This window comes from Passer domesticus, chromosome 3 (assembly GCF_036417665.1).
Source record: "Passer domesticus isolate bPasDom1 chromosome 3, bPasDom1.hap1, whole genome shotgun sequence".
Taxonomy (NCBI): Eukaryota; Metazoa; Chordata; class Aves; order Passeriformes; family Passeridae; genus Passer; species Passer domesticus.
In genome coordinates, this window is record NC_087476.1 from 100,099,034 (window position 1) to 100,125,784 (window position 26,751).

A 26,751-nucleotide genomic window follows, 5' to 3' on the forward strand; every position below is an offset into this window, starting at 1 on the left:
TTTTTATCTTTTTTTTTTTCCTTTAGTACTTAAATGGTTTGGAGGCTAACCTGATTGGGGTTTTTTCCATGACTCTTCCAGCAAAGATAGTAGATAAAACCTTAAAGTGGTTTTTAAATAGAAGTTGAGGTAGTTAAATGGATCCTGAAGTATAGAGGGGTTTTTGTTTCTGTTGTTGCTTCTGCCCCCATCAATTATATTTGATATAGTAACAAGTAAATGAGACTTGGCAAAATCTATTATGCATCCAATTACAAGCATGCATTTTACATTTTCATGTGTTGTTGTAGCTTTGTTCTGTGCAGTTTCAAAATAACAGTGATTTCATACAGGTCATTTGAGTGTATCAGATCTCAGAAGCACACACAGATCCGTGACAGCCTGACTTGTGGGGCCAGCCTGAGTCTGCAGAAGTGCCCCTTCCTGCTGAGTTCAGCTCCAGTGGCAGCACTCCAAATGCCTGCATGCTTCAGTTTCTACTGAGTCCACCACAGCTTATTGCTCAGACTGTTGGAACCAGAGTAGCTCTGGTGGAGCAACATCAGCACATCCATGCTGTGTCCTTCAGTTGTGCAGGATCCATCAGACACAATGATTACTGCACAGATTTCTCTAATTTGCCTCTGTCCCCGGCATTATGAGTGTACTGTCTCTGAAGTTCAGCAGTGTGTGCTTTGACACTTCCCCACCTCTCTTTTCCTGCTATAATACCTTGGGAGCAGAGTGGTTTAGAAGCATTTACGCAGGACTGGTCCTGCCTCTGGCTGAGTAGAATTCCTACTCCTGTATAAATATGCTATAGCATTCAGTACAGTTAACAGGTTTAGTACAATTATGGTGGGTTTGGGGTTTTTAACCCAACTATGAGTGCAGTTACTAAAATATCACATGGAATTAGCTGTCTTAATATTTGGAAACTGAGGTGAATGAAAGGTGTGTTTAAAGATGCAGAGGGAATAGTTGACAAGTGAAGATGGAACACTCTTGGTAGGCAATATTGTATTGGACTGGTGTTCTCTCTTTAATGCCAACACTCGTGAACCTTTTAACATGAACCTAACCATTCTGTCCTTCATATGTGCTGTCCTTCAAAACTTTAGTGTCATTAAATATTTGAGTCTTGGTGGTCAGACTCTTAGTTACATGGAAGGGACATTGTGTAAGTAAAGTCATAATTAGAAATTTTTTTTTCTGTCTTTACCTGTAATTACAAAAGATGTTTTAGGAGAAGACAACACTCATAATGTGCTTCAAAGCATCAGGCATCTAGAGCTCTGTTTTAGAGACTGGACATTATGATACTTGTGGTTTTAATTAATTCATTACTTACTTTTGTTTCATTAATTGTGATTTCAGTAGTGTTTTGATTTTGGTTGACTTGCATTACTTGATCTTTCCAGAAAGACTTTGGGCACCTTCCAGTGTAATGGAGATGAATAAGTCCTTGTAAAAACTTGGAGAATTTTGTCACCTTGAAAGTTGCTTCTGCTGTTTCCATGAATGAGACAGTCACATATAAATACAGAAAAAAAAAAACAAAACAGGATCTCCCAGTTGGGAAACCCAACAAATGTGATAATTTGCTGTATTCCTACATGGCAGATGCTGTTGCTGAATTTTGCTGGCAAAAAGGGAACGTAGAATTGAATATGGTCCCATGTCAGGTCTCTTTGAGCTGCTCTGCAGTGACCCTTTGCTTTTATCCGCTGGTTGTCTTTCTTACAGTATCAGTATCAAGTACAGACTGCATTCACATTGTGTGATAACAGTTGGTCCAGCTGGCAATGCTTTGTTAATGCTGACATTTAAGTTACTAGTATTTCTGTAAAATGGTCGGTGGAAAAATTCAGTTTCTGCTACCTTCCTATAACATGCTGCCCACTATTATGTACCCATCCAAGAAACTCTTGTGCATGGAAGTTTGATGTACAAATCTATCAGCACAATTCTGATGTATTTGTGTTTATCTTCCTTAATAGAGCTGTAACTCTCAATCTAAATTAAATTACACACAGTCTCAGTCCAAAGTTTCCTTTGCTAAGTTCTTTTAGATTCACAGATGATACCATGCATTGTTCTCTATTTAAACATGAAAAGATCATGTTGTCATTTCTAGATTTGACTTGTCAATGTAACATGTTTTTGAAGGAGGAGTATTCCTTCCTCCCTGCACTTTGTTGTATTTTTCAGAATGTCAGTTGTTGTTGCATTCTGTAACAGCCAGGAAGGTAAAGTATCTTTCTGCTGTAATTGCAGCATATTTAAGTTCATGATTTAAAGATATATCTGAAGCTTTTTAACCCTGAGATATGGAGTGGCAGATGCCATAAATCAAATTTGCTTGCTTTTGATTCGTACTTTCTGATGGTATAGCAGATTCTGACATGTTCTCATTAACCTTTTCCAAAGAGTTAAAATTGTACAAGTGCATAATGTATATTTTATCACTATTTAATCTGAGGTCTTTTCCTGATATTAAGAAACAGCTCATGCCTGTTTCTCCATGGGCTGATGGTTAGAGATGTAGCAAGTAGCAGTCCCAGGTCATTCATGGATCTGGTGTCTCTGCTCACCCGTGAAGAATAAGAATTGCTTAGAAGTGACTAATATTCTTAAAGGCTGTGCTGAGTTTTATGTAGATTAGTGTGTCCCTGTATGATTTGTCCGTTATTTTTGAAAGTTTAGTTAATTTTCCTCTTAGTGAGGCTTTGGGTTTTTGGCTGGGTGTGAGTATTTTTTGTGGGGGAGGGGTTTATGGGGGTTTTGTTGTTGATGTCTTTTTAATCTGTGCAATGTTATTTTAGACATAGGAGGTTACTAAAGTTTCTAAAACAGTACCACTATTGAGAGTTCAACCTGTGAACTGTTGAGAGTTCAACCTATAAAACGGAGTAAAGGTTGAACAAGGTTTTAGTAGCTGTTTTTTTAAACTAAATGTTAGCTTTTGCTCATAATTTTCAAAATGTTAGCCAAATTCTTGCTTAACAAGTATGAATTTACATTTATTGATCTTATTTAACATCGATGCATAATGCCAAATGGCATGCCTGTTTAAATTAGGCTGAAATTAGCATAGCCAACCTATAATTGAGTGATTGCCAGTGGCATATTTAGAAGATAACCACCAGTAACATATTCTTTTGTCTTTAGATTATCTGAAACAGCATTTTGTTTCTGTAAGTTCTAGTAATAGCTTGTTTATGCATTACATATAAATGTATGAAATTTTATAAATGCTGAAGCCACATATTGATGGCACACTGCAGGATGAAATCTGACAACATCCATCATCGCTTTGTTTTACTTCTGTAGATCTGAAGTCAACCAGCTTAGTCAGGAAAAAGAATATCTTCATGGCAGATTGGAGAAGATGCAGAAACGGAATGATGAATTGGACCAACAATGTATCCAGCTTGGGAGAATGCATGAGAGAATGAAGTCAAGGTAGGAGGTCCTGTTAATCTGTCAGTATGTGATATGCTCAACTGTACCAGTCGTGTTGTGTAAACATAAAAATGACATGAGGTTGTGTGAAAGTAATATTCTTTCCTTATGAAATGACCACTCCTTCCCCCTCCCCAACCATTCTGTCAAGTTGGTTTTTTTTTAACATATTTTGCTTGTGCCATTTTGGATAAATAAAAGGAAAGCTTGAACAACATAGTCTTCCAAAGAATTTAAACCTAGTACATATGTGTGTGGGCTGCTTCGGCTGTTCTCTGCTCTAACTTGTATGAATAGTCTTACCATTTATAAAAAAAAAGGGGAGGGGGGAGCTGGGGAGTAAGGACAGAGGAGGTTATTCAGTGATGTGAATGTAGAGTACAGATGTGTGTTCCATTATGCCATGTAATAGTTGTATTTTTTGAGGTTTACCATCATTTAACTTGTATAAACAGACAAATCTTACTGAAAATCCTAGTAACCAGAGAAGTACTGACCATTTCCAGGCACCACTAGCCTTGCAGAGAAGCAGTGACTTCCTCAGGATGAGCTGGGAGCAGCTGCAGCAAGGCTAGTGTGAAATATTTTCACCAATATCAATTGACTGTTCTGGCCAGAGTATCCAGACTGATAATGGCTTGTGCTGTGATATGGATTAGACTTCCTCAAAGATCACTGTGGAGTATTTTCCTTTTGGCTCCAGAAAGTTCATCTATGCTTTCTTGTTCTGCTTTCCACTCCACATTAAGTGTAACAGGCACTGGAGGGAGTTTGACATGCTTGTGGAGGTAGAGGATGAAGTAAAGAGGAGGCTGAGAGGTAACTCTGCAAATCCAGTCATCCAAGCTACATCTTGTCAGTAGTCAAAGGCAAAATGCAGTTTAACTTTATTTGGACTAGGCAGCCCTTACTGGGAAAAATTCTTTTTGCTTTTTTTCATCCTTGACCACCTGAGAGGAGCAGAGCTTGCAAGTATTAAAGCAGCCAGTCCTGTATGCTCCTTTCTTTAAAGTATTGATTTTTTTTTTTATTTTACTGCCATCTCTTTATTCTCTGTCTATAATTTTCTTTCTTGCAAGCACTTCATGTGCTCTTTTCAGTTGTCCAGAACCACTTCTTTCCTCTTCCCTTTCAGATTTCTGTCTGTACCTCATCCTGTTCTTCTGTAACCTTGGATTGTCATCATCATTTATAGCTCAGAGAACAAAGAAATTCAGAACACTGCAACTGCGTCCCTAATCTGTGTAACCACACAATCTTTCCATTTATCTCACTCCCTTTTGATTTCTTTAGTTATGGTGGATTCTTATCATATGCAGGACTGAGAATTCGAGGTTACTTTCAGGAGAAAAATTTCCCCCTCTTTTTATTCTTAGCTGCTCTTCTGTAGAATTATGAGTATCTAGTAAAATTTAAAAGTGCTTTGCAAGTTTTTATGGTAACCGTTCTTCTATCTATTTTTATAAATAAGATAGATCTACTGGAAAATGTTGCTCATTCTCTGCTGCAGCAGCAATGATTATACACTAGAAAAGACTGAAAGCATTAATCCAGAACACAAAAGTGGTTTGAAAGCAGAGTGGTCATGCTGCAGGCAATGCCTTACCTTCTGCTGCTGTTTTGCAGACAACAGAGAAAACAGGGCAGTAATAGCATTTGTCTTACTTAATATTTTAGAATATGTAAATATGGCAGAGATTATTAGGTGTTCTAAACATGAACAATATACTTTACCAGCATTTTAAGAGATGGCTCTTTTAACATATTTTTAATTGTCATCTTGCACTCTATGAATTTAAATTCCAACTAATAAGTGACAAGGCTGATACTCTACACTGCTTTAAAAAAAATCAGTGTAATCTCATTTTAATTTTGTTTGTGAAAACTGTAGTAGATTTTCAGGATTAATTCCCAAATGCTGTAAATTTGTCATGAAGTTTACAAATCTAGGTGAAGAAAGCAGAAGGAATAACTACTCCAACAAATAAATCCCCCAGTTGCGTATATTTATGTTGAAGGATTTTCACTAAATAAAAATAGTAATTTTTCTCCTCTGATTTTGAAAATAGAGATCTGACAGTACTATTTAGTAAAAGCAGAAAAAGAAATAATAATATGTATTTTGCCTCAGATTTTCATCCATCACTTAGACACTAATAATCTCAGGAAAATACTGTTGATGATGTCTACTTCTCAACACATTTGTGTCTCCTTTGTATGCAGCTACAAATAGCAGTGGTCATTTTGCAGCACAGTCCCACAAAGTGCATTCTGACCCAATTTTCTAGCTGCTGTTATTCTGGATCTTCAGAAAAATTCTTGTATTGCAATGATTTTGGCTAAACTTGGAACCTAACATTTGCATTTTAATAATGAGGTATTATGATATTTGTTTGAGAAGATATAATTTTCCATACTTGTTTTATCCAGGGACAGCATGAAAGTCCCTGATGTAACTATTTTGTGGAAGAAACAATACCTAAATGATCAGTCGGAATTTCTTTTGGAGCAAAAATGTTTTGGCATTCATAATAGTTGCATTCCTGAATTTGTGCTGCAAATGAGCATAGTCCAAAATTAAATAACAAATTTCAAAGAAAGAGATTACTTTAAGTGCCAGTCATTAAACAGGATATGGAATCAGCCCTTGCAGTGCAGGGGAAATACCCAGCCCTTTTGGTTTTTTTACTCAGTGAAATATGGTATTAAAAGAAGTAGATGTCCATCCTAAATCATGTAATTGTTGCATGCTACTGATGCAAACTTTAATTGAAATACGTACAATTTGCAGGGCTAAGGTGACATGAGTCCAAGTGGAGTTGGTCATCATGTATAGCTTCATGAATATGAATCTTGCATAAATTCTTGTCTGTTATGTTGCAGAGTCCATTTTTATAAATTTTTTACCTCAAAGCAAACTGTCTTATTAAATTCTTCAAATTCCCATTCTGTAGATTTGTGTTCATGGTAGAAATTAGGAGATAGCAGATAGTACAGAATTTCTTATAAGGCAGCTGTAAAGGTAGAAACTAGCCAACAATAAGAAGAATATGAAGCAAACCTAAAAGGTTTCGGTTTTAGTTTGGTTTTTTTTTTTTTTTGGTGCTTCACTCCACATAATTTGAATAGATTGCACATGAAGGAAAATTCAAAGCCAACTGAATTGGGCAACTGTATGTATAAAGTTGGTTCATTCCTTCCTTAATCTCTTTTCAAACTGAATTCTCAGGTGTGCATTTTCACCTCTGCAGTTAGACCAGTTCTGTAAATGCAGATCCACTTTCTCACAAGCTCTTTTCTCTTCCAATTTGAAGAGGAAGAAGAAAAAGACAAGAACCTCCCTATATCTATTATTGTTTGAACATATATATGAAGAAGTATTATTTGCCCAAGCTGCCATGGGTCAGGATTTCATCGAGTTGTTCGAGCTTTCACTGAACTTAATTGACAACTCTTGTAGTTACAAGGTTCCATTATGGCTTTACTTCTCTGCATCTGTTCTTCTTGTAAAACAAGTATTTGATTGTAACTCATCTATTTAGAGGATTGCTTCTGTGGACAGCCAGTGTCTATAATAGGAGGCATTTAATGAAACATAGCTTAGCTCTTTTCTGTGTACATTTACTGCTGAAGATCTTCAAGCAGGAGAAGAAAATCCTAGGCAATTTCTTTCCTTTTTTCAAGATGAGCCAGACATGCCTTTACTTTTTATCAAACAGTTAAAGAAAAAAAAAAATTGGACAGTAGTTTATATGAAATATAAGACTCTTTTAAATTCTTTTTAATAAAACATAAATTTAGAAGCCTCAATGAGTTTCTTCCCAAACGTTTTTCTAAAGTTCAGCATATGGAATTTGAGGCTATGAATTTTCTCTCAGATCTTGTGGCTGCAGTTCATATTAATGTAATTTTTGCTGTAATGTGTGTGATCAATGTCCAATCTGTATAACATTAATAATAACAATACATTTAATGCAAATCTGTGTGGGGCTTTTTGTTGTGGTAGCTTTTTGGAGGTGACACTGTTTGACGTATTTTGACTGTATTTTTGCTAGCTAAAGTTAAAAAGAAGAGCCTACAGGACTGGCAGTTTGGGGCAGATGTGTGTCTATTCCTTAGGCATCAGTGGTTGTAAGTTAACTATAAAAATGTTACAACCATCTGTGTAACAAGACGGCAGAGATCTGCTCTCGCCTGTTACTATAAATAAGAAGGAGATTTGTTTGACTTCATAGACATTGGATTTATAAAGACTCTATGTGTCAAATTGGAACTATGTGCCATGTTGCTGATATGTGTCTGCAGCCAACTACCTGGGGTGTCTTCCCCTTCAGACATTCTAGTGTGGTGCAGCAACTGTGCAGAAATGTCTGTATAGCACAACATGTGACAAATTATATTTGTTTTCTACCTATGGCAAATGTATGATTCTTATGGATAAGCTTATCTGGAAGGGTACCTAAAACGGACCTTTAAAGACACCACTCAAGTGAAAATGTGATACTCAGATTGACAAGGATTTTAAAGGCTATTTTCCACCATTAATTTTTTGTTTGTTTGTTTTGTTGCTAAGTGGTATTGTATGCAAGATCATGTATGCTTAAGAGAGCACGTTATCTGTGGGAATTGAGACATATCTAGAGAGAATACACCAGCATTTTCAAATATCTGCTATGTAAAATCACAATAGCTAGTTTGCTGTCACTATTACACTACTGAATAGAAATTTTGGATTTCTTGGCAAATCTTCAGTAGAACTACTAATTAAAATTATTTCTTGTTAACTGGAGCAATCAAGTTGCATTTGAAATTTTACATTTTCTCCTTAAAACTGAAGTACTTTTTTGTGTGTATGTGTGCTTACAAGAAACAATGATGGATGGATGAATTTAGGTTATGTCATTACCTGAAAGACCTTTATTTTCTTCCAGTCCAGTTCATTCTCAGTTAAATACATTGTCTTCCTTATTCTACCGATAGATTAGTATATTTTTTTAAAGTGACAGTGAGGTAATTGTTTCTGTATTTTATTAGACCAATCATCTGTTTAGCAATGCAATCATGGATTAAAAATGCACTATATTGCAGTTTTTTAGTTTAAAGTGCATTAATTTTTAAATTGAAAATAGAGATTAATGTAGGTAGTGTCCATAGAACCTTTGATATTAAAGATGTAGATATGCTCACACTGTCTCAATGTCTAAAGAGCAGTGTGCTGCACTTTTTCCTGAGCATCTTCACTCACGCCCACATCTCTTTGGCGTGGTTTTGCTGTAGCAGGATGGCCGTAGCAATTGGAGATACATAATTGTTTGTGCAGCCCTTTATGCGAGGGGTTTGTAAAAAGCTTTGTGGTCACCGTATGTCAGCACTGCAGTGCAGACAGATAAAACCCTCAGCTCTGTCCAGACCTTGGGGTTTTCACTATTACTTAATTATTTTATTACTATTTAATAGACTCATATTTTAGATTGAGAAATGTATATTCCAGAGACCTGCTACTAGGGAATAATTAATGGATAGTGTGTATACACTTACACACATATATAAGTTGCAAATTCTGCAAGAGTCTGAATGTGTATTTGGCTTTTGTTTAATACTGGGGTGTTTGCTCACAGTTCAATTTCTCTGGAATAGAAATTGTATGTTCAGAATCTCTCCCTCCCTATTCCTGGGTTGTTAACCATTTGTCTATTTACTATATCTCTTTATAACTATTTTTTCCCTTTCTCAGTGTCTATATATAGTGTGGTATAAATACATCTATTATTTATGCTTTTATATGTATAATATTCCCATTCAAAGTAGTTAATAAGTTGTGTAACTTTATAAGACCCCAAACACTGTTTTTAAAGATTTATTCTCCCAACTACCTAAACAGTAAACATACAAAGCAAAAATTTTTGTAGTTGTTAGAAAAATTGAAGTATACAAAGAGTGAAATACAGGATTTTCATAAAATGCTGCAAAATTGTGTACAAGTAAGTTCTCACCTTTAAGAAGCAAATAAGAAGCAGAGGGGAATATCCTAGCCAATTTCCAGAGAGATATTTAGGGAACTTAATAATGTTCTGTACAATGTATTCTAGGTCACAGAGTACTGTGTTCATCTGTTTCCAAGTGTGTGTATCTAAAATATATGTACCTATATATATAGTTTATACACATATATATTTCTTCGAGAATGTATTGAGCTCCTCTGTAGGCCTCACCGTTCCAATTTGGACAACTTATTCCACTAATCTTTTCATTGGGATCCTTCTTATTTTTGGTCTGAATTAATCTCTGCTTTGTTTGTACCTACTAGTCTTTGAGCCAAAATTAGGACAAGCAGTTCTTCAAAAGAATCTGCTCTGGTAGTGCAAATAATTGTAGACAATGGATGTGTCTATTCAGTCCTGCCTCTCCTTATAGATAAAGTCTTCCTCCTTGTTCTTCTTTTTGCAATAAACTCTTCATCACCTTGGTGTCCTGATTGTTGATCTTTTTTAAATATAGGCAGTCAAAACTGTCTTGGGTCTTGGATGGGGACATTGAAATATATTTGTATATATAGAATTGATATATTTACTAGAAATTCATTGGCGGATGAACCCTACAGTCACGTTTGCCTTTTGACAGCTACACTAAGAAGTGCATCCAGGACCTCTTTCTCCCAAGTAAATTCAAGTTTTCAGCAGAGACATTTACTATGAACTGAGAACACATTGAATATATAGTGTAAGACTTTCATCCCATGTCTGCTGTTTCAATCTTCTGAGTCATCTATTTCTTTCTGTGCAGTATCGCAGACTTTCTCAAAGCTGATAACATCTCTTAAATTTATCAGCCCACTCCTCCTTTTTTTGTGCTGAGTCATAATTCAAAATATTCAAAAATCTGTTTAAATGTGAAGAAATTCTCTGAGAATTCTTTACTTTCAATTGTTCCTGTTGGCTGTGCTCTTTGTTTTAGTCAGATACTTGTCAACAACTTAGTTAACAATTGCTGATGGGTATGATATTTAATGTTTTGCTTAAGTTAATGTTGGTAAGATTTATTGCATTTCCTTTATCAAAAAATGAACTGTCAAAGAGTTTAGGGTTCATGTCATCAAAACTGCTTGATCTAGCTTATGTTTCAGTTTCTCATGTTCCAATTACCTCTCCATGTCCATTCATTTCTGAATTTGTTGCAGCCTTCTTTTGTATTTGATGTCATGTTAATGGGCTGATAATTATCTGAATTACCTTCTTTAAGGATTGGTTAATGCTGCACTTGATTTAATTGCATAGCAATACAGTCAATATGAGGAAGAAGGTGTAGAGGGGAAGTCACAATGTCTCTGTTCACTTTGCACATCAAGACTGCTGGCCACCACAATTTTATTGTTTGAGGAACTGGAAGATGATATCTGGGAAAGTTGTATCATTCCATGTCTCAAAGAATAGCTAGGTGGAAAAATAGCCAGGTTTGTTTGTTTCTGTGTTCAACAGCTACCAACTCTCTGGGTTACACCCCCTCTGCAAGAGTCTAGTAATTGTCCACTTCTGAGAGTATCTTCTGCCCTACTACTTTAATGTATTCTGCTTTCTCCAAAACAGAAGAAGGATAGTTCATATTCATACCATCATGAACTGAGTCAAAGCCTACAGCTCACTAATAGTAAGCTTGTGTTCTTGTCTACTAGGAATGTAAAAAGCCCTGAAATATGTGTGATATAAAACAGCACAACATAAGGTTCCAGGCTGTTCTTGTTACTTTCTGTTGTCAGCACAGTTGTTGGTTTTCAAATTTAAATGTTAATTTAGCATTAACGAAGCATTCTTGATTCCTCTAAAATGGAGGTGGATAAAGGTGATGTCTTTGACAGCTCAGCCCAGACTCTCCTTGATTCGGCAAGATCTAGAAATGCTTGTCGCTATGCAGATCATAACTGACACTGAAAAAGATGTGCATAACTGGACAGAAATGCGCCCATTGTTTTCCAGGGAACCCCATTTTATTCTCCTATATTTGCTACAGACCTGCAAGAATTTTAATTTTGAATGTGGGTTGCTTCTGGTGGTCGTACATGATTGTGTTAATACACCAGTTTATCCCTTCACCACCAGTATATCTTCTTTGAAACACTTTGCCCTTAGTGCCTGGTAGTAACACCTCTGGTCCAAGGTGGTAGTTATGGACCAGCTTCCTCACCACTTTCCCCAGAGACGTGAAATAAGAAGTGAGCAGGCTGGGTCAATGTGCTACTTTGCTGTCTTGAGCATAAAAACATAGCTGTTTAATGGCAAGACAAAGTACCAAAAAGTATATCTGTCTTGTTCATTCAAATTAGCTTGAGTTTGTTTAAGTTACCTGCTCAAATGTACCCAGAATTACAGAATAAAGTTTTCTACCTTTCGAAAAGAGTAATAGCCTTTCCAATGTAGTGTAAACTCTGGAGGACAGCCCTAACTATCCATGTTCCTCCCAAACATTTAACAATCTTTAATAAGTTTTAATGTTTTTAACCATCTAAAAAATTAACTTGAAGTCCCTGACTGTTATAATCACCTTCTTTTCTTTCTTCCATATTGTTTTCCATCTGCATTTTTAAAGTTCATTTTCTGTCCTGTATTTTTGTGATATTCTTGTGATGTGTCAGAAAAATCATAAAAAAACAACCAAACAAAAAAACCCACCCAAACCCTTTTCAAATAACCACTCTGACACTACCACTAAGCAGTAGTTCAGCAGCAAATACCTAGCCAGGATATTTGACTGTAATTGGTGTTTTCCTATTAAGCCTTCAGTGAATGCACAATTATAGTAAAATTTAACTATTAACCCATGAGGCAAATTACTTTAAGTGGTAGCAGATTTCTTTCTAGTTTTGATCACTGTGTATGATTCTGAGATTTTCAGACAAAGGCTATTTAAAACCCTCCGTTCCGATATAGTGGGGAACTGAAAATGAAGACAGATGAGTAACATTTAAAGAGCTTTGCAAGTGTGTCATGAAAATTTACCAGCTCTGTAACAAAATCTATTCACCTGCCTCCTTTCAAGGTTATTGTAAGAGAGGGAGACACAAACTAATGATAATTTATGTTTTAATATCATAAGTGATGGAGTTTTGCAAGGTTACTGGAAGACTGCTTTTTCCCAATAACTTCAATGTTTTGATTGCTTCTGCAGGATCCAATACTGTTCCTCTGGAAGAGTATCTAACTGTGGATACTCTCATTTTCCATATATAAATGTAACCTGTTCTTAAATCTGTTTAGCCTTTAGTTCTAAAATCTGTTTAGCCTTGATGTGTCTTGTGCCACTAGCTCCATGCCAATGTTACACTTGAAGGTGTGATATTTTCTTATCATGCGGTTTGTTTCCATCTTTCACTAAGTGCTTAGTTTATGCATTATGAGACCAGGGACCAACTTTTTTCAGTGTTTTTGTCAAATGAAACACAGATAGAACTTTATTTGCCTATTTCTTTTCTGACTTAAACCTTCAGAGCTCCAGTCATATTCATTATCAGATTCTGAGTGCACTCTAAAAAAATTGCCATCCTACAAGAAATTAAATGCCTTGTGATAGTGCTAATTGGTAGAAGTCAAATAGCAACAGGCACTGGGCTAGCTTCTAGAAATATGGACTTAAATATGTTATCCCTCAACTGCTACTAGAAAAAGTTTTAGTGAAATAGAGATTATGGAAGTGTCTAAAAGGAAGGACAGTATGATAAGACCTACTTAGCATCTGTATTTCAGGGTACTCCAGACAGTGTTGTGTGTGCTTCTCAGCAGGGCTTCTCAGGCTGGTTCTGGGTAAAAGTAGTGATGAGGGAAAATATGAAAGAAATGGAAAAGGATAATAAGATTATTATGTGTTTGTTTAACTTGTTCTTTGTGAACTGTAAAGTCATGTATGGAGGGGAAGAAAAGGGAAAAGACATTTTAAACTTTTTAAAAGTTCTTTTTAGCCTCAGAGCCCCTGATTCTGCCTTCAGTTATACAAATAGAAGTGGATCCTTGTCCCAAACATATCACATTACTTGGGGCCTAATCCTGAATGGCCTTTAGAATTCCGATTTGATTCAAGTCAAGGTTGCTAAATAGTTTCAGGTCTCCAGTTTCAAAATGTTGTCTCAGTGGCACGGCTGAAATGACAGTAAACTTTCTCGGCTTATGTAAAGCGGTGTAATTTTTTTGAGTGCTGCACTAGCACTTCCCACACTACCAGAGATATAGCCTTAGTTTTAGCTATGTGACTTGCATATAGTCAGAAAAGGGTTTTGGGGGGTTTTGGGTTGTTTTGTTTGGCTTTTTTCCTTAATGCTTTGATCATTTGAGTGGCTGACCTTTTATATGTACATTAAAAAAATACATATGTGTGTATATAGATATACACAATTTCAGAACTAAAAAAAAAAATTGTCTGTGAATTTATACCAAACATAGACAATTGTACAGAATAAATGTTTGGGAGCACATGACTTAAGAACACTTTAACTTTTACTGTTGTGAAGGCTGTTACAATCTTTTGTGCCTTGTCACGCATGTGTTAGATGATGCAAATACTTGTGCTTCTCAAATAAGTATTATGAATAAAATGCACGAACAAGCTGAGCAGAGACATATGTGTCCTTGGGAAAGGACTTTCATAGGCTAGCCAGTAATGGAGTTTCTGCATTGACTTCCTGTAATGTTAACCCATGTCAATAAAATCCACAGGAAATGTGTCTAGCATTTTGTCCTTTTTAAATTTCCATTTTTAATAGCAAGAAGACACTCTAGGCAGTGCATTTCTGAGGGATTATTACATTTCTCGGGTGGCTGAAGTCACTCACCCTTCAGCCTTGTGCCTCACAACACACCCGAGGCAAGCAATAATCCCCAGCAAGGCACTGCCTGTCTTATCTTATTGCTTAATTATTATACCTATTTAATGGTGCTTAGAACATTGTCAGCTGTTGAGAAAAGGTAATTATCACTAGTCAAATGAAAAACACTTTTTTGGCTGCCTTACGGATACACATTTTACTGGTACCTTGATACATAATGAAGCCTGATAGCAAAACTTTTGCTTGTCTCTTCTTCAAGCCACAGCTGTTTCCCTGCTAAATTCATCCCATCTGTCTCCCCTTCCGTAAGGCTGTAGGCAGTATAGCATAAGTACAGAAGCAGTTCAGTGCTATTTTGGATAAACATAGCTGAAATTTGAATCTTTGCCATTTGCAATGCACACATTTTGTTTTACTGCTGTAAAGAGAGCTGTCAAAATAAAAACTACATGGATAATTTACTGAAATGCAGTCAAATAAAGGGATGATCAAAGGGAAAAAATGAAGATATAATATAGGGTCACTCTTACGTTCACGGTGTATTCTGAATTAATTTAATTGTTGACCTCTTGACATTGCTGGGTGCAGATCATAGCAAGCAATTATTTGTGATAGTGTCCTGTTGAACTCTCTGACCAAGGCATAGTTCTTTGCTCGTTTTGTAAGGAGTAGATAATTATAATACGACTTGGAAATTAAATCCACCATTTCTATATGTGGCATTGTCTCTGAACACAAAAGGACACCATAATAATCACAATGAGGCAACAGTCATTGCACCTCTTACTCTTTGCAGTTGTGATTGACATGGAAAAATATATATTACAGCTGAGTACAGATATCTTCATTGAGTTTGTTGTTCTAAAATGGATTGATGGTCAGTTGTCCAAGGATTGTGTTTGAAATTCCAGGTTTCCTGAAAGAGAAGATCCAAGTGACAATAAGGTCTGCTTGACTCAGAGAAAATGAATACAGTCCAATCTACAATATTTGAGAGTCTTTCAGGCAAAACCCTTTTGAAAAAAATCCTGTATTCTACTGAGGTGTTAGAAGTCCTATGACACCTCTAGGAGGAGAAGGGCTTTGATCACTACTTCCTGGAAATATTTTCTTTTCTCTGTGTTCTGTGTGGTCCATCTTAGAGAAAGATTATGACTGGTAAGTGCTTGTAAGTCTGTTGTAGGAGAATCTTGGAAGTAGTTTCTAGGTTACCCCTGATGTGTATTTGGGATAGTTACATGTGCTGTGGAAGTTAATTCTTGAAGGCTTGTGCTTCCAAATCTGTGTTGCCTTAGGCAAAGGTGAACAAAGCCATGTTTGTCCTAACCTAGAAGATGCTCTTGTTGACAAAGAAAGAAGCGGATGATCAACTTAATGGTAGTGGACAATAAAATTATCTAAATATTATCTCAATATTGATCTAAATATTATGAGCATAAAGTTCCTTTGAGGAAAAGTGCTTTTTGGAATTCACTACTACTGAAATACTGATTTCAGTGTTCTGTACTGAGGTACAGAAAGGACAAAAAAGGATATTAAGTCACTAGCTGCTTCTGTATTTACGGGACTGTTTTTAAACTGTATCAAAAGAAACAAAGTCTTTTTTATTGTTACTAAGAAAGCTACTGCAACACCAAAAGCTCACACAGTAGTTTTCATTTAAATATGTGTAAAATCAATAGTCTGTGGCAAGGATCAAAGCATTATACCTCCATGTTAATGGGAATGTAAGAATTTCTCTACAGACACTGAAGTGAAATATTCAAAGATTTCAAAATACTATTTTTGGTTTTGTTCTATAATATAAGCATAAATAATGATGTTATAATCTGTGAGACTGAATGTTGATAGTTACTCCTGTAACTAATCCAGGAGCTGATAAGACACCACTGCACCAGAACTGGTACCTTCATGTGTCGGTTTAAATGAAGGGCTCCATTACTTTTTAATGGAAGACCAGTTCTTCAAGGACTCTATCAAATGTAGTGGCACCTCGCCCTCTGACTGAAAAAGTTGTTGTATTGACTTCTCTGAGGTCACCAAAGCTTTGCAGTAAACAGCCAGCTACTAGGTCTTAGAAGAATTGCTTTAATGGTAAATATATTGTGGTAATTCCTTAAAGTCCTATTAATATCTGATTTGATATTTTAAAAATAGTGTCTATGGCTGGTCATCCAGTTTTTATAGCATAGATCTGATGGAACATATATGTTTACCAAAGTAGTTTTTCAAGAAACTTCAGATATTTTTTTCCCACTCTCCAAAAGGAGAGATTTACCTGTTACATATTGGAAATGGTCTGTTCCTGTTAAAATCATTAAGGTAGCTGCTTGCTGTAAGTTGAAGTGGGAGGCCTGTTACCCTCATGAATAACAATTTTGATAGATTCACTGAATTTTTTCTGAACATGATTTGAAAACTGCAAGTAGGTTAAGAAAATCTGATTGTTACAAAGAGTTTTACCCGGTTGTTGCACAGCTGAGATTTGGTGATGGAGAAGTGAACAACATCAAGAGAAAAACAAGTTATAGTGACTGTCTTTGCAATGTGCAAAGTATTAAGAAAGTTGTCAATATTATGCTTTTCTCATATTTGTTAAATTAAATTTTTGCATTCCAAAGTACCTTGCCATAAGTACGTGCATTTGTTAGAGATGTGATCAAAACCCCAAGATTATGTGAATTCCTGTTGATCCTTCATCTACAGTGTTGAGTGTTCCCCCACTGCTGGGACTGTTTATGGTGATCTGGATCTAATAAGGGGTCTTTTTTCAAACATAGCACTTAAATACTTATTTGGTTTTTGTCTGCCCATCATCTATTTACTTACATTCAGGACTTTTTTTTTTTTCTGTTTGAGTTTTGAGATCAAACAGAAGGCCTTATATTTACATTCATTGCTTCTGCAGGTTAGTGTAAGGACAAAAGGAAAAGAGAGTGGCTTAGAGGGTTCACATACTACCAGGCAAAAAAAAAACCAAACAACAAGTAACATGGAAAAAGATAAAAACTTCAAAGACAAAATACAAAAAAGTATTCTTACAGTGTTTTGTATTCTTTTCCCTTTACTATTTTATATTTTTCTTATGGTGAATATAATTTTAGGTATTCCAACAGTATATGTGGAGGGAATCTTTTCTGGAAAAGTTCTGAAGATTTCTGGATCTTCTGAAAAAATATATTTTGTGGATGTACAGAGTGAACAAAATCTTCTGCTTGTTAAAAATTTTTCATGCGATTTACTTGTCTGCTCAGTTGTCTTGTGAGTTATATATTCAGAACTGAAAGCCAGTACAATCTCTACAGAACATTATTACTTTTTCTCTAGTCTGCTCCCACTTTCAACTGCCTCTGTTTTGGCAAATTTTGACTTAGATGTTGTTATAATTAATGATGATATTATGATTAGATATAATCTGCAAGTTCAACAATTCATAAGTATTTTTTTATAGCATCATGGCATAAACTGACCAGTACCATCTTTATGGTACATAGGTGTTTTCCATCATTTAGCCTTGGTTCTCTTAATTAACAATTGTAGCATCTGTTAGAAGTGTTTGCAGGTCATTTATACAAAACTAAAATCCTTTTTATACCATGATAGTGAGCTCTGGTTTTTGGGTAGGATGTTTTGGTTTGTGTTTTTTCCTATTAATAGTGCAAGGAAAATGCTTGCCCCAAATGTACAGAAGCAGCCCCAAAGTTTTAAAAAACAGAGACTATTTATGCAAAAACAGAGGTTAAATTAATTTCAGTAAAAAACATAACTGATTAGCATCCTGATAGTTAAATTCATTAGCAGAGTCCCCCAGATGCACTTTGGTTAAAGCAGTGTTGCAAGATAAGTGAGTGATCCTTCCCATGCTACTTTCTTTCCTTTTAATAATCAGTGGAACTTTGGTTTCTGGAAGCATCTGAATTCATTTGCTCTCATAAACACAATAGATAACAGTGGAGCAGAATTAAAAATTAGAATTACTTGAGATGTTAGTGTTGTTTGTGTGAAAATATCATCCTAAAATTTCTGTTCTACTAAAATTTATTCTGTTCTATTTAGCTAATTTCTATTCATATTTTTAAATAGCACAGTTGGGGATTCTTTCCTTTGTAATCTTTTTGGGAAGGAATTTTTTTCTAATACTTCAGTGACTTTCTGCATCAGATTGCAGGGTAATGTTACAGTCAGTAATGTTTACATCAACAAATGTAAATTCAAATTAAATCTATTATTTAAATAGCATAATGGAAACACATGGTGCTTTGTAGTCATGTAATTAAAGAAGATCTGTGCCTCCAGGAGTTTATGATCTGAAGATCAAAACCATTTCCACATGCAACAGACCTCTTCTAAATTATCGGTCTACAGTTTGGGGATTTTGTCTTGCATCTATTTCAGCATAAATTTTACTCCTGAGCAGAGATTTCAACCAGGACAGTGCAGAACTGCCTGAGATGCGATGCCTAAGTTTTGTACTTGACACTTTGTGTATGGGCAATTTCCTCTCTAGCACAGAAAATCTTGGTGTTTTGTTGTCAAGATTTATACCTCCCTGATTTAACACCAACACTGTGAAGTAAACTTTGTGAATTATACTAGTTTAGCTGGGAAGGGAAGAGGAAACTCAATTTCTTATGTTTAACAAGGAGTCTGACTAGCCACGATTTTTTCTTTTTTTTTTTTTTTTTTTTTTTTTTCCAGTTGTGAAAGTAATTTTGTGCAAAATTGCATTTGAGTTAAATTATTCACTCATCCTGGGGCAATAGCCTGTATTCACTTTCCAGCTGAGCCAACTAAAAATATGGGAAACAGACCAACCTAGTATTCCATTGTTACCTTATATAATATGGCATTTTGGAAATTATGATGAAGGCAACCTGGATATTTCATGGATGAATTAGTAGATTCATAAACTGAAAGCTTTTCTTGCTATTTGTAATGGCGTTTTCTCCCTTCCTTTCAAAACTGTGCTCAGAAATCGGAGCTGTTGCTTTTATTTGAAAAGAAAAGAGGAGGACAAAGAAAAAGGGGGTAAAAATCAAGCCTCTTTTTTCCTTTGAAGAAATCTTTGCCTGAATTGCTGGCTGAGTTCCCTCAAAAGGCTTGGACTCCTTCAAAACTTGGAATCAAGTTCAGACCCTGGCTAGGTGAGGTAGGGTACATTGTTCAGTTTAGTTAGTTTTCTCCTGACAATACGCTACAAAAGAGTCTGGGTGTAAACACATAGGTTCTTTTTGTCAAGTGTGATGATTTGGAATGTTTTCCAATTATCTTCCTAACTAGGACCCTGAATTAAAAAGAATTTTTCTTTTTTTTTTGTCATGGAGGACTAAATGAAGAACGGTCTGTGAACTTTGTGACTTTCAGGTACCTGCAAGACTTCAAGCCCCTTTGTTGCTGTAATGACTTAGCTGCAAAATTATTTCACAGCCTTAAGGGGCAACTTTTGCCTTTAACCTCCTTGTTTGAGGACTTCCCTTAAATTGAGGTAAGCTTACACAATACCTCACACATTCACATGTTCTGTTCTGTGTTCCAGTGCTTTTTTTCTTGAAGTTGTTGCTTGAGATTGCACAGCTTGGAGGTGCTGCTGTGTTTGGTTTTACTCAGTTATTTAAATCCATTAAACATGAGTTCTGGTAATTTCCCGATCCTACGAATGCTTTGAGCTGTGGCAGCTGACAGAGACTTCTCAGCACTTTGTTGGGAACTATGGCTGTTTTCCTCCAAGCATTGTGTTTCAATTTTACCCATGCTGTGCTACAGATCCTGACATTGCTGGATTCAGGGCACCTGTGTGCTCTGTGGATTTAGTACTGCACTAATCTTGTCTAACATCTTCTAAGATAGAGCTGTGAAATGATTGTTTGTTACAAGCTATAAGCATCAATGAATGTTGGCATTTTTATTCCAAACCTGTTTGAGCAAAGTTTTATACCTCCGGTGCCTCAGGTACAGCTGTATGTTGATCAAAGTAAAAGATTTCCCCATAATTAGCAATGGTCCACATCCTACCTTCTGCATATTTGCACTGGATTTCCTTTGTCCTGTTCTCTTTTTTTTTAAACCTAGCTGTAGCTTTCTGAGCCTTTGGGTCATATGGTGTGTGGCTTCACACAAATATTTACTATGTGATAGGCTAACTTAGCAACCGAGATTTGTTTTCTTCTTCTTGCTCAGCACTTGTGTCTTGTGCTGACATACTGGATTCTGTGCTGTACAAAAGGAAGCCCTAGATGACAACTAGTGTAGCATTGTGCTTGGGACTCCTATCTTTGGATCTAGACTCAGATGAAGGACTTGAGCTTAAAAACATCCTGTACTTGGCAATACCAAATACCAGGTTTCCTGAGTCAGGGGTAATCTCATAGTTATAATATAACACTGAAAAAAACCCCAAAAATTTACAATCCTTTGTTAGTCAGGGTGCCTGAATTTCAGGGTGCTTTGGGTGAAAAAATAACCAAGAAGAATAAGATTTCCTAAGAGGCTGTAGCATTGGTAGTCTTAAACAATCCACCCGCAAAATACAGTAAAACAACAACCCCAAACTACAGAGGTTCTGTGAAAACACAATAATTCTGACAGCAGACAGTTAAATAACAGACTCTGATGCAGAAAACTGCCCCAGATTCCAACATTCCTTTCAGCTGAGATTAGAAAACAAGGTAGACCTAGCATGAGAAATAGTGTCTTTATATGAAGAGATTGCTCTTGTTAGGCCCATATGTGAACCATATATCCAGATTCTCTCTACATCCGCTCACTTGTCTCCCTGTCAGCATCTGAAGAGAGATCCCCAAATGATCAAATGTACCTTTCAGACCAGAATTTAATTTTAGAAGACTGTCTTGGCCTATTAATTTTGATTATAACAATGCTGTGGTGGCAGAGACATCAGATTGCAAGTAAAATTTCAGAAATCAAAACCCTACAAAGCTCTAGAAATAAAGGCAAGTGCAACTTGCAGTAATAGGTCACAATAGTTGTATATGGTAAAATACGTGTCATTATTGAATAAGAAATAATTCATCAGGGCATGTATTGTTTATGTGCACTTGGTGTGTTACAAACTGCAGTGTGGAGGCTGAATACTTCCAGGATCTGTGTGTGTGAGATGAGGAGGGCAAAGTTTAAGAGCCAAAAAAATGTTTCCAGAACTGGCACTTGTAGAAATTTGGAACTTAAGTACTGCAGAGTGTCTTGGACATTTTTGTAATTTATTTGCTTTCTTGTATTCAAGGAGTTAAATTAATAAAAACTGATTACATTAGAGTAGTTTGCATACCATGAAATTTGTCAAAATGCTAATTGAAGTCTTTCAGACACCTGGTTGATCTTATTTTCCCTTTAAAGTGATTTTCTTATTTTATTCTTAAAATTAAATGCATGAAGTCACCATCAAGAACTAGAAATGATACTAAAACAGGAGCCACAAAATTGAAAATGCCAGTATGAAGTAATGTAAGCAGTGTAGTGATTCTATGTTTTCTGTTTTGATAATGGATGTCTAAGGGTGTTCATGTGGTTATTTCATGAAGAAATCCATTCCCTTGCTAATATCCTCCCTTCCCCATGTAGTCCTTTTCAAATTGAAGTGGTTTTGCATTCAATTCCCCGTTTCTCTTTGTCTCAAAAGAGGAAAAGAGTTCTGTCATTTCTACAAATCACTGTAGAAATTCTGTTGCTTTTACAACTTACAAATGAAGTGCCCAATAAAACTGGGTGAATTATTTACAATTATTATATCAAACATTTCAGGTATATCTAGGACATGAATACAGGAAGCTTTAAACCTATTTTTATAATCATTATTATTCCATATAATAAGAACTGTCATTTCTTTACAAACTTTAAAAAAACCTCACTTTATGCCCCACATTCCAAAAAGCCCTCCCAAACAAACTCAAAAAGATCTGATAAGATATGGCAGCAGAGTCTTCATCAGACCCAGCCTGTTTCTTAAGCATTCCAGACTGCAATCCAGTGAACCTATTGGCACTTTCTACTGGAAACCATTAATGGTGGCCATGGATAAGTAGCTGTTCTGTTACACTCTGCCTTCACGGGAGAAGCTTTTGACATACACTGCACCTTCATGATTTTCCCTTGCTTGTCAAGAGAATAAACTATATATTTCTTTTTTTTTATTTCTTAGCATGCAAGCAATAAGAACACGTGCAGCACTTTCATTATTTCTACAGCACTGAGTTTACAGCAAGTCTTGGTGAAGACTCATGGTTTCTTTATTCACCTGTTCTTGGACAAGAAGTCATAGCACATATACAAAGTTAATTTTCTTTCTCGTATCTTAATCTAAAACCATACTTCTTGCCCAAAAAGTAAATTGCAATTCTGAAGTGCCTAATCAAATGCATGTTTCGCATGTACTAAGGACTTCTGCTGGCCATGCTTTCTATTTCTGAAATTCTGTTTCTGATGTTTGTATGGACTCTTACTGAAAGGAGGGTAGCACTGGATGCTGCTGCTGAGGGATTGGGAATGGGGCAAGGGAGTCTGTGGGACAGCTCTCCAAGCACACCTTCCTCTGGAACTTCAGACACAGCTGATGTGCACAGACATACCAGATGTGGTCACAGACAGTTGGTTTTGATCCGATATGTTCAGGAGACATCCTGCTGTGTTGGTTATTGATTTGCTATCCAGATCAACACAGTGGATAGAATAGCCATTTTTCAACCCTAAGGAATACTGTTATTAAGAATCTTCCAGGAAAATGCAAGGACGCACACAGACACTCCTCATCCAGGAAAATAAAGGAAGTGAATATGTGCAATCAGACAATTGAAAATAATTTTCTTTTTCATCTCCCACAGTCCTCTTGTACTGGGGCAAGTGGGCCAAGCCTGGGCATTAATACCTGAAATGAAAATTGGCTAATGATCAGAAATATGTGTGAAACATAGCAGGTCTGAAGAGATTCACCTAAGAGGCGGGAGAAGGGTTTTGTTGATTTTATTATATATATTTTGGCTTCATTTCATAGTTTTTAAGTTCTGAATATTGTGCATAGAACTAACTGAAATCCTAATTTGTAGTATAAATATTTCTTGTTACTGTAAATACCCTTTATAGACTTTTTTATTATAACTGGAAAATCAAGCCTTATCAAATTTAAACTGAGCTAAATTGCTACGTCATTGAATACATTGCCACATTTTAAATTTTGAAATACAAGTGTGTTTTGAACTTCTGTCATCTTTTTCTTGAGAAAAAGAAAGAAAAAATGTAATTATTGGTGGAGAAAGTGTCTTTTTAATTTTGGTTTTGTATAAAACTGTTCAAAGCAATGTTGATGAAATTTTAAATAGCCTTGAGACAGAGAGTACTAGGGGAAAGGAAACACTAGCCTTAAACAAACAGCTTGGAAACCTAGTATTGTCCTCAAAAATGCTGGTTTCAACCAAACCTTCAACACTGGTCGACTCTTTTTGTGAGGATAGGACGCCATCATTTGTGTAGGAACTCTAACTCCTAAATAGCTGAGGGGAAAAACAATTTGTTCACTGTGTAGTTGAACACAAGCAATCCCATATTGTAGGGAAAACTGTTTTTGTGAAGGCAAAAGAACGTTCTGTGCACATTGCAATGGAGACTTGGTGCAGGGAGACTGTTTGGAGCAAATACATGTTTAGTTTCTGTTCTTCTGGAAAAGAAGATGTTCTTGCTAGAACAGACACATGTGCTGCATGTCCCTATGCTCCACAGTGCCTCACGGATAACTGCATGAACAATACATGTGAGCAGCATTTGAGGTAGAAATGTTATCTTTTATCTCTTTGATCTCTTATTTTAGTGATGCAGGAAAAGTTTGAGGAAATAGTGTTTCTGAACAAAAGGTCCTGCAAATGGTCAGCAGACAGAACTGCAAAATTGTGCAGTCTGTCCTTAAATTAATATTTCTATCTCTGCCTGCCCTTCATTAACTAAGATGATTATTCATCACAGAGTGGTCAGTGGGAGTTTTATAGGAACATTTATTTATAATTTCTAGGTTCTATTTTTTTTTTAATTTCAAGCTCCAAAGTGTATATTTTCTTTGCTGTTATAGTCCATTATGTCATAAATGGACAAATGATAACTCATCACAAACAAAATTATTTTTGCAGCCTGTCTTCCTTGGCGTCTGGATTCTAAAGAGATAACCTGGATGCCTGCATGCCAGTGCAACCAGGATTTTTATGGTGTGAATAATCTTTGCTCATCACACCTAAAAAATCAGTGTGTCAGTGTATTCCTGCAGAGTAATTAGCATACAGACTCACTCTGCTTGCTTAACAAAGCATGGTTTGGTGTATTACAGTTTCCTAGTCTGCTTGTCGGATTCACCTCTGACAAAAACAGAGAGCAAATTCAATCCCTTCTTCAGTGGCACACTAATGTGGGAAATAAATCTTCGGGCATAAGGTCTGAATGGCAGTCATTTAAATAATTCAAATGCAGGGATCATTTTTGCCCATGTGCCTTTCATTTCTTTGTTTTGTTTCACTGTATTTCCCGAATCACTGAGAGACAAATGATCTTCTGCGACAATCTATATTTTTAAAATATCTAGAGCTAAATAATCCCTGTCCTCTTTAAATGCAGTTTAATTGGTTACATGTAAAATAATTATTTGCTCTCTCTTTTGTGGTGTGGAGGGGGGAGTTGGAGGGGAGAAGTAACATACAAGCAGATGTGCTGCTAGATCTACAGGCTTCTGCCAACCATATGGCATCTTAAAGAAAGATGGTTGGAGCGTCTGGATTAGCAAAGAGTCGGGATGGAAAGCCATGTGTCGTGTTGGTACAGGCAGTTGTTTTAGCTCTCTGTAAAAGGCTTCAGGAGATTGTGTAATGGAACAAATGGTACTGCAAGCCTAGTAACAGCCTTACCGCTGCTGGAGAGGCAATTGGCCCCCAGGCGAGTACTGCTTCATCCTTGCTTGTTGGTTTTTTGTGAAGGATTTTTAGATCATTATTATGTGCTCTTCTTTTAACGTACAGGAAACTTGGGAGATGTAATTCTGAACTTTATACTTGAAAGAGAGCTATTGTGTGCTTAGGATTTTTTCACACTCTCATTTTTTATAATGAAAACATGCAGTTCCCTTCTCTTCAAAATGAAAAGCTCATGCCCCTCTGCAAATTTCCCGCATCTTTCGTGAACACTTTGAGACATCAGTTCACTGAATTTGTATCTGATGCCAAGATTTTGGGGCAAAACTGCTCTCTCTAGGATTTGCTTAGTTAAAAAGAGTGGGGCTATTGTGCTTGTGGCTATAATGTACCAGCTTGGCATTTGTATTCTGTTTGACAAGGTGCTCTTTATGCAAACAAGGGGCCTGCTGCTATTAAAGGCAGAACTCCTTTAGTTTTTAGCAACAGAGGATTGGGCATTTCATGGGGTTTTGTGTGCTTTACAGGAGTCTGTAGTTCACATTACAGCTCATAGGAGTTATTCTAGATCAGGATGAAAGCTATTGTATCCAGATCTGTAACAGAAATTGATTTTAGGCATTTCTCTACTGTCACAGAATAGAACTCTAAATTCCTCTGTATGTTTCAATGAAATCAGGCCTGAAATCTTAGTAGACCTGCAAATGCAGTTTTTTCTCCTTGATAACATTTGTTTCTAAGGAAATTAAACCCTGATGCTGAAGTACAGAAGTTCAATAATTGGGATTATTTTATTTGAAAAGATTTTAAGTACATTATGATCATAATATCATTATTTTTATGTAAGGAGATACGTGAGAGACACCCAAACATTCATTTGTTGGTAAATACTTGCTGAGCAGGTAATGTTATGGTTTCAGAGACATTAGAAACAAACCATTAACTAGAGAAGCATCTTCCCTATAAGAGTCTGCTGAAAAATACACTGTCTTAAACTGGGACAAATGCTGCTCTAGTGCAGCCTAGATTCACAATAATTTAAAAGTAAAATTACAATTACCGTTCTTTTTTTGCTTTATTTTTTTTCATACTCTCCAGAAGGCTCCTTATCTGGAGCTTAGGAAACAGCAGTGTTCAGTTTAATCTGCAGTTTAGTTACAGCAGCACACGCTTTTTCCTGAGCTGCCTGCATGCCCCCCTGCTCAAGCCTGCATATGTTGCTCAACACTGATCAAAAGTAGCCTCCCTCGGGAGGGAGGCTTGGGTTCATTTTGTCGGCCTGTTCATTACCTCGCCTCCGCCAAGGCTGAGCCAGGTGTGAGGTGGACAGTTGTCCACCAGGAGTGGTGCCAAGACCACCAGCATCTCCCTGGAAGGCTCTTGCTGGGGAGGAGCAGAGTCGGACCAGTGAGCCCCAGCAGGGACCTCGGGCTCTCTTGGGGCACCTGCTGAGCTTTTGCTGCCTGTCAGAAACCCCGACTGCTTTGTGCCCCATGTTCATGTGTGAGTTCCCCAACAGAGAAATGTGCATTTTCTCTGGGCTTCCCATATAAGAAATTTTAAGTAATGATGTGTTTGTGCTGCAGCAACGGTATTGGAGGTTGC

General features: G+C 36.5%; 1 protein-coding gene across 11 annotated transcripts in view; it reads left to right on the top strand.

Moving 5' to 3' along the window:
* The window catches only part of SDCCAG8 (SHH signaling and ciliogenesis regulator SDCCAG8), a 103,960-nt gene that overhangs the window by 62,567 nt on the left and 14,642 nt on the right, over positions 1-26,751 (top strand). For 9 of the 11 annotated variants that reach the window (XM_064414673.1, XM_064414671.1, XM_064414674.1 and 6 more), the window contains one exon: positions 3,313-3,444. In XM_064414673.1, coding sequence (XP_064270743.1) covers positions 3,313-3,444 — 132 coding nt within the window. Of the gene's footprint in view, positions 1-3,312; positions 3,445-15,162; positions 15,406-26,751 lie in introns of those variants that run through there. The other 2 variants (XM_064414679.1, XM_064414675.1) reach the window with 2 other exon arrangements.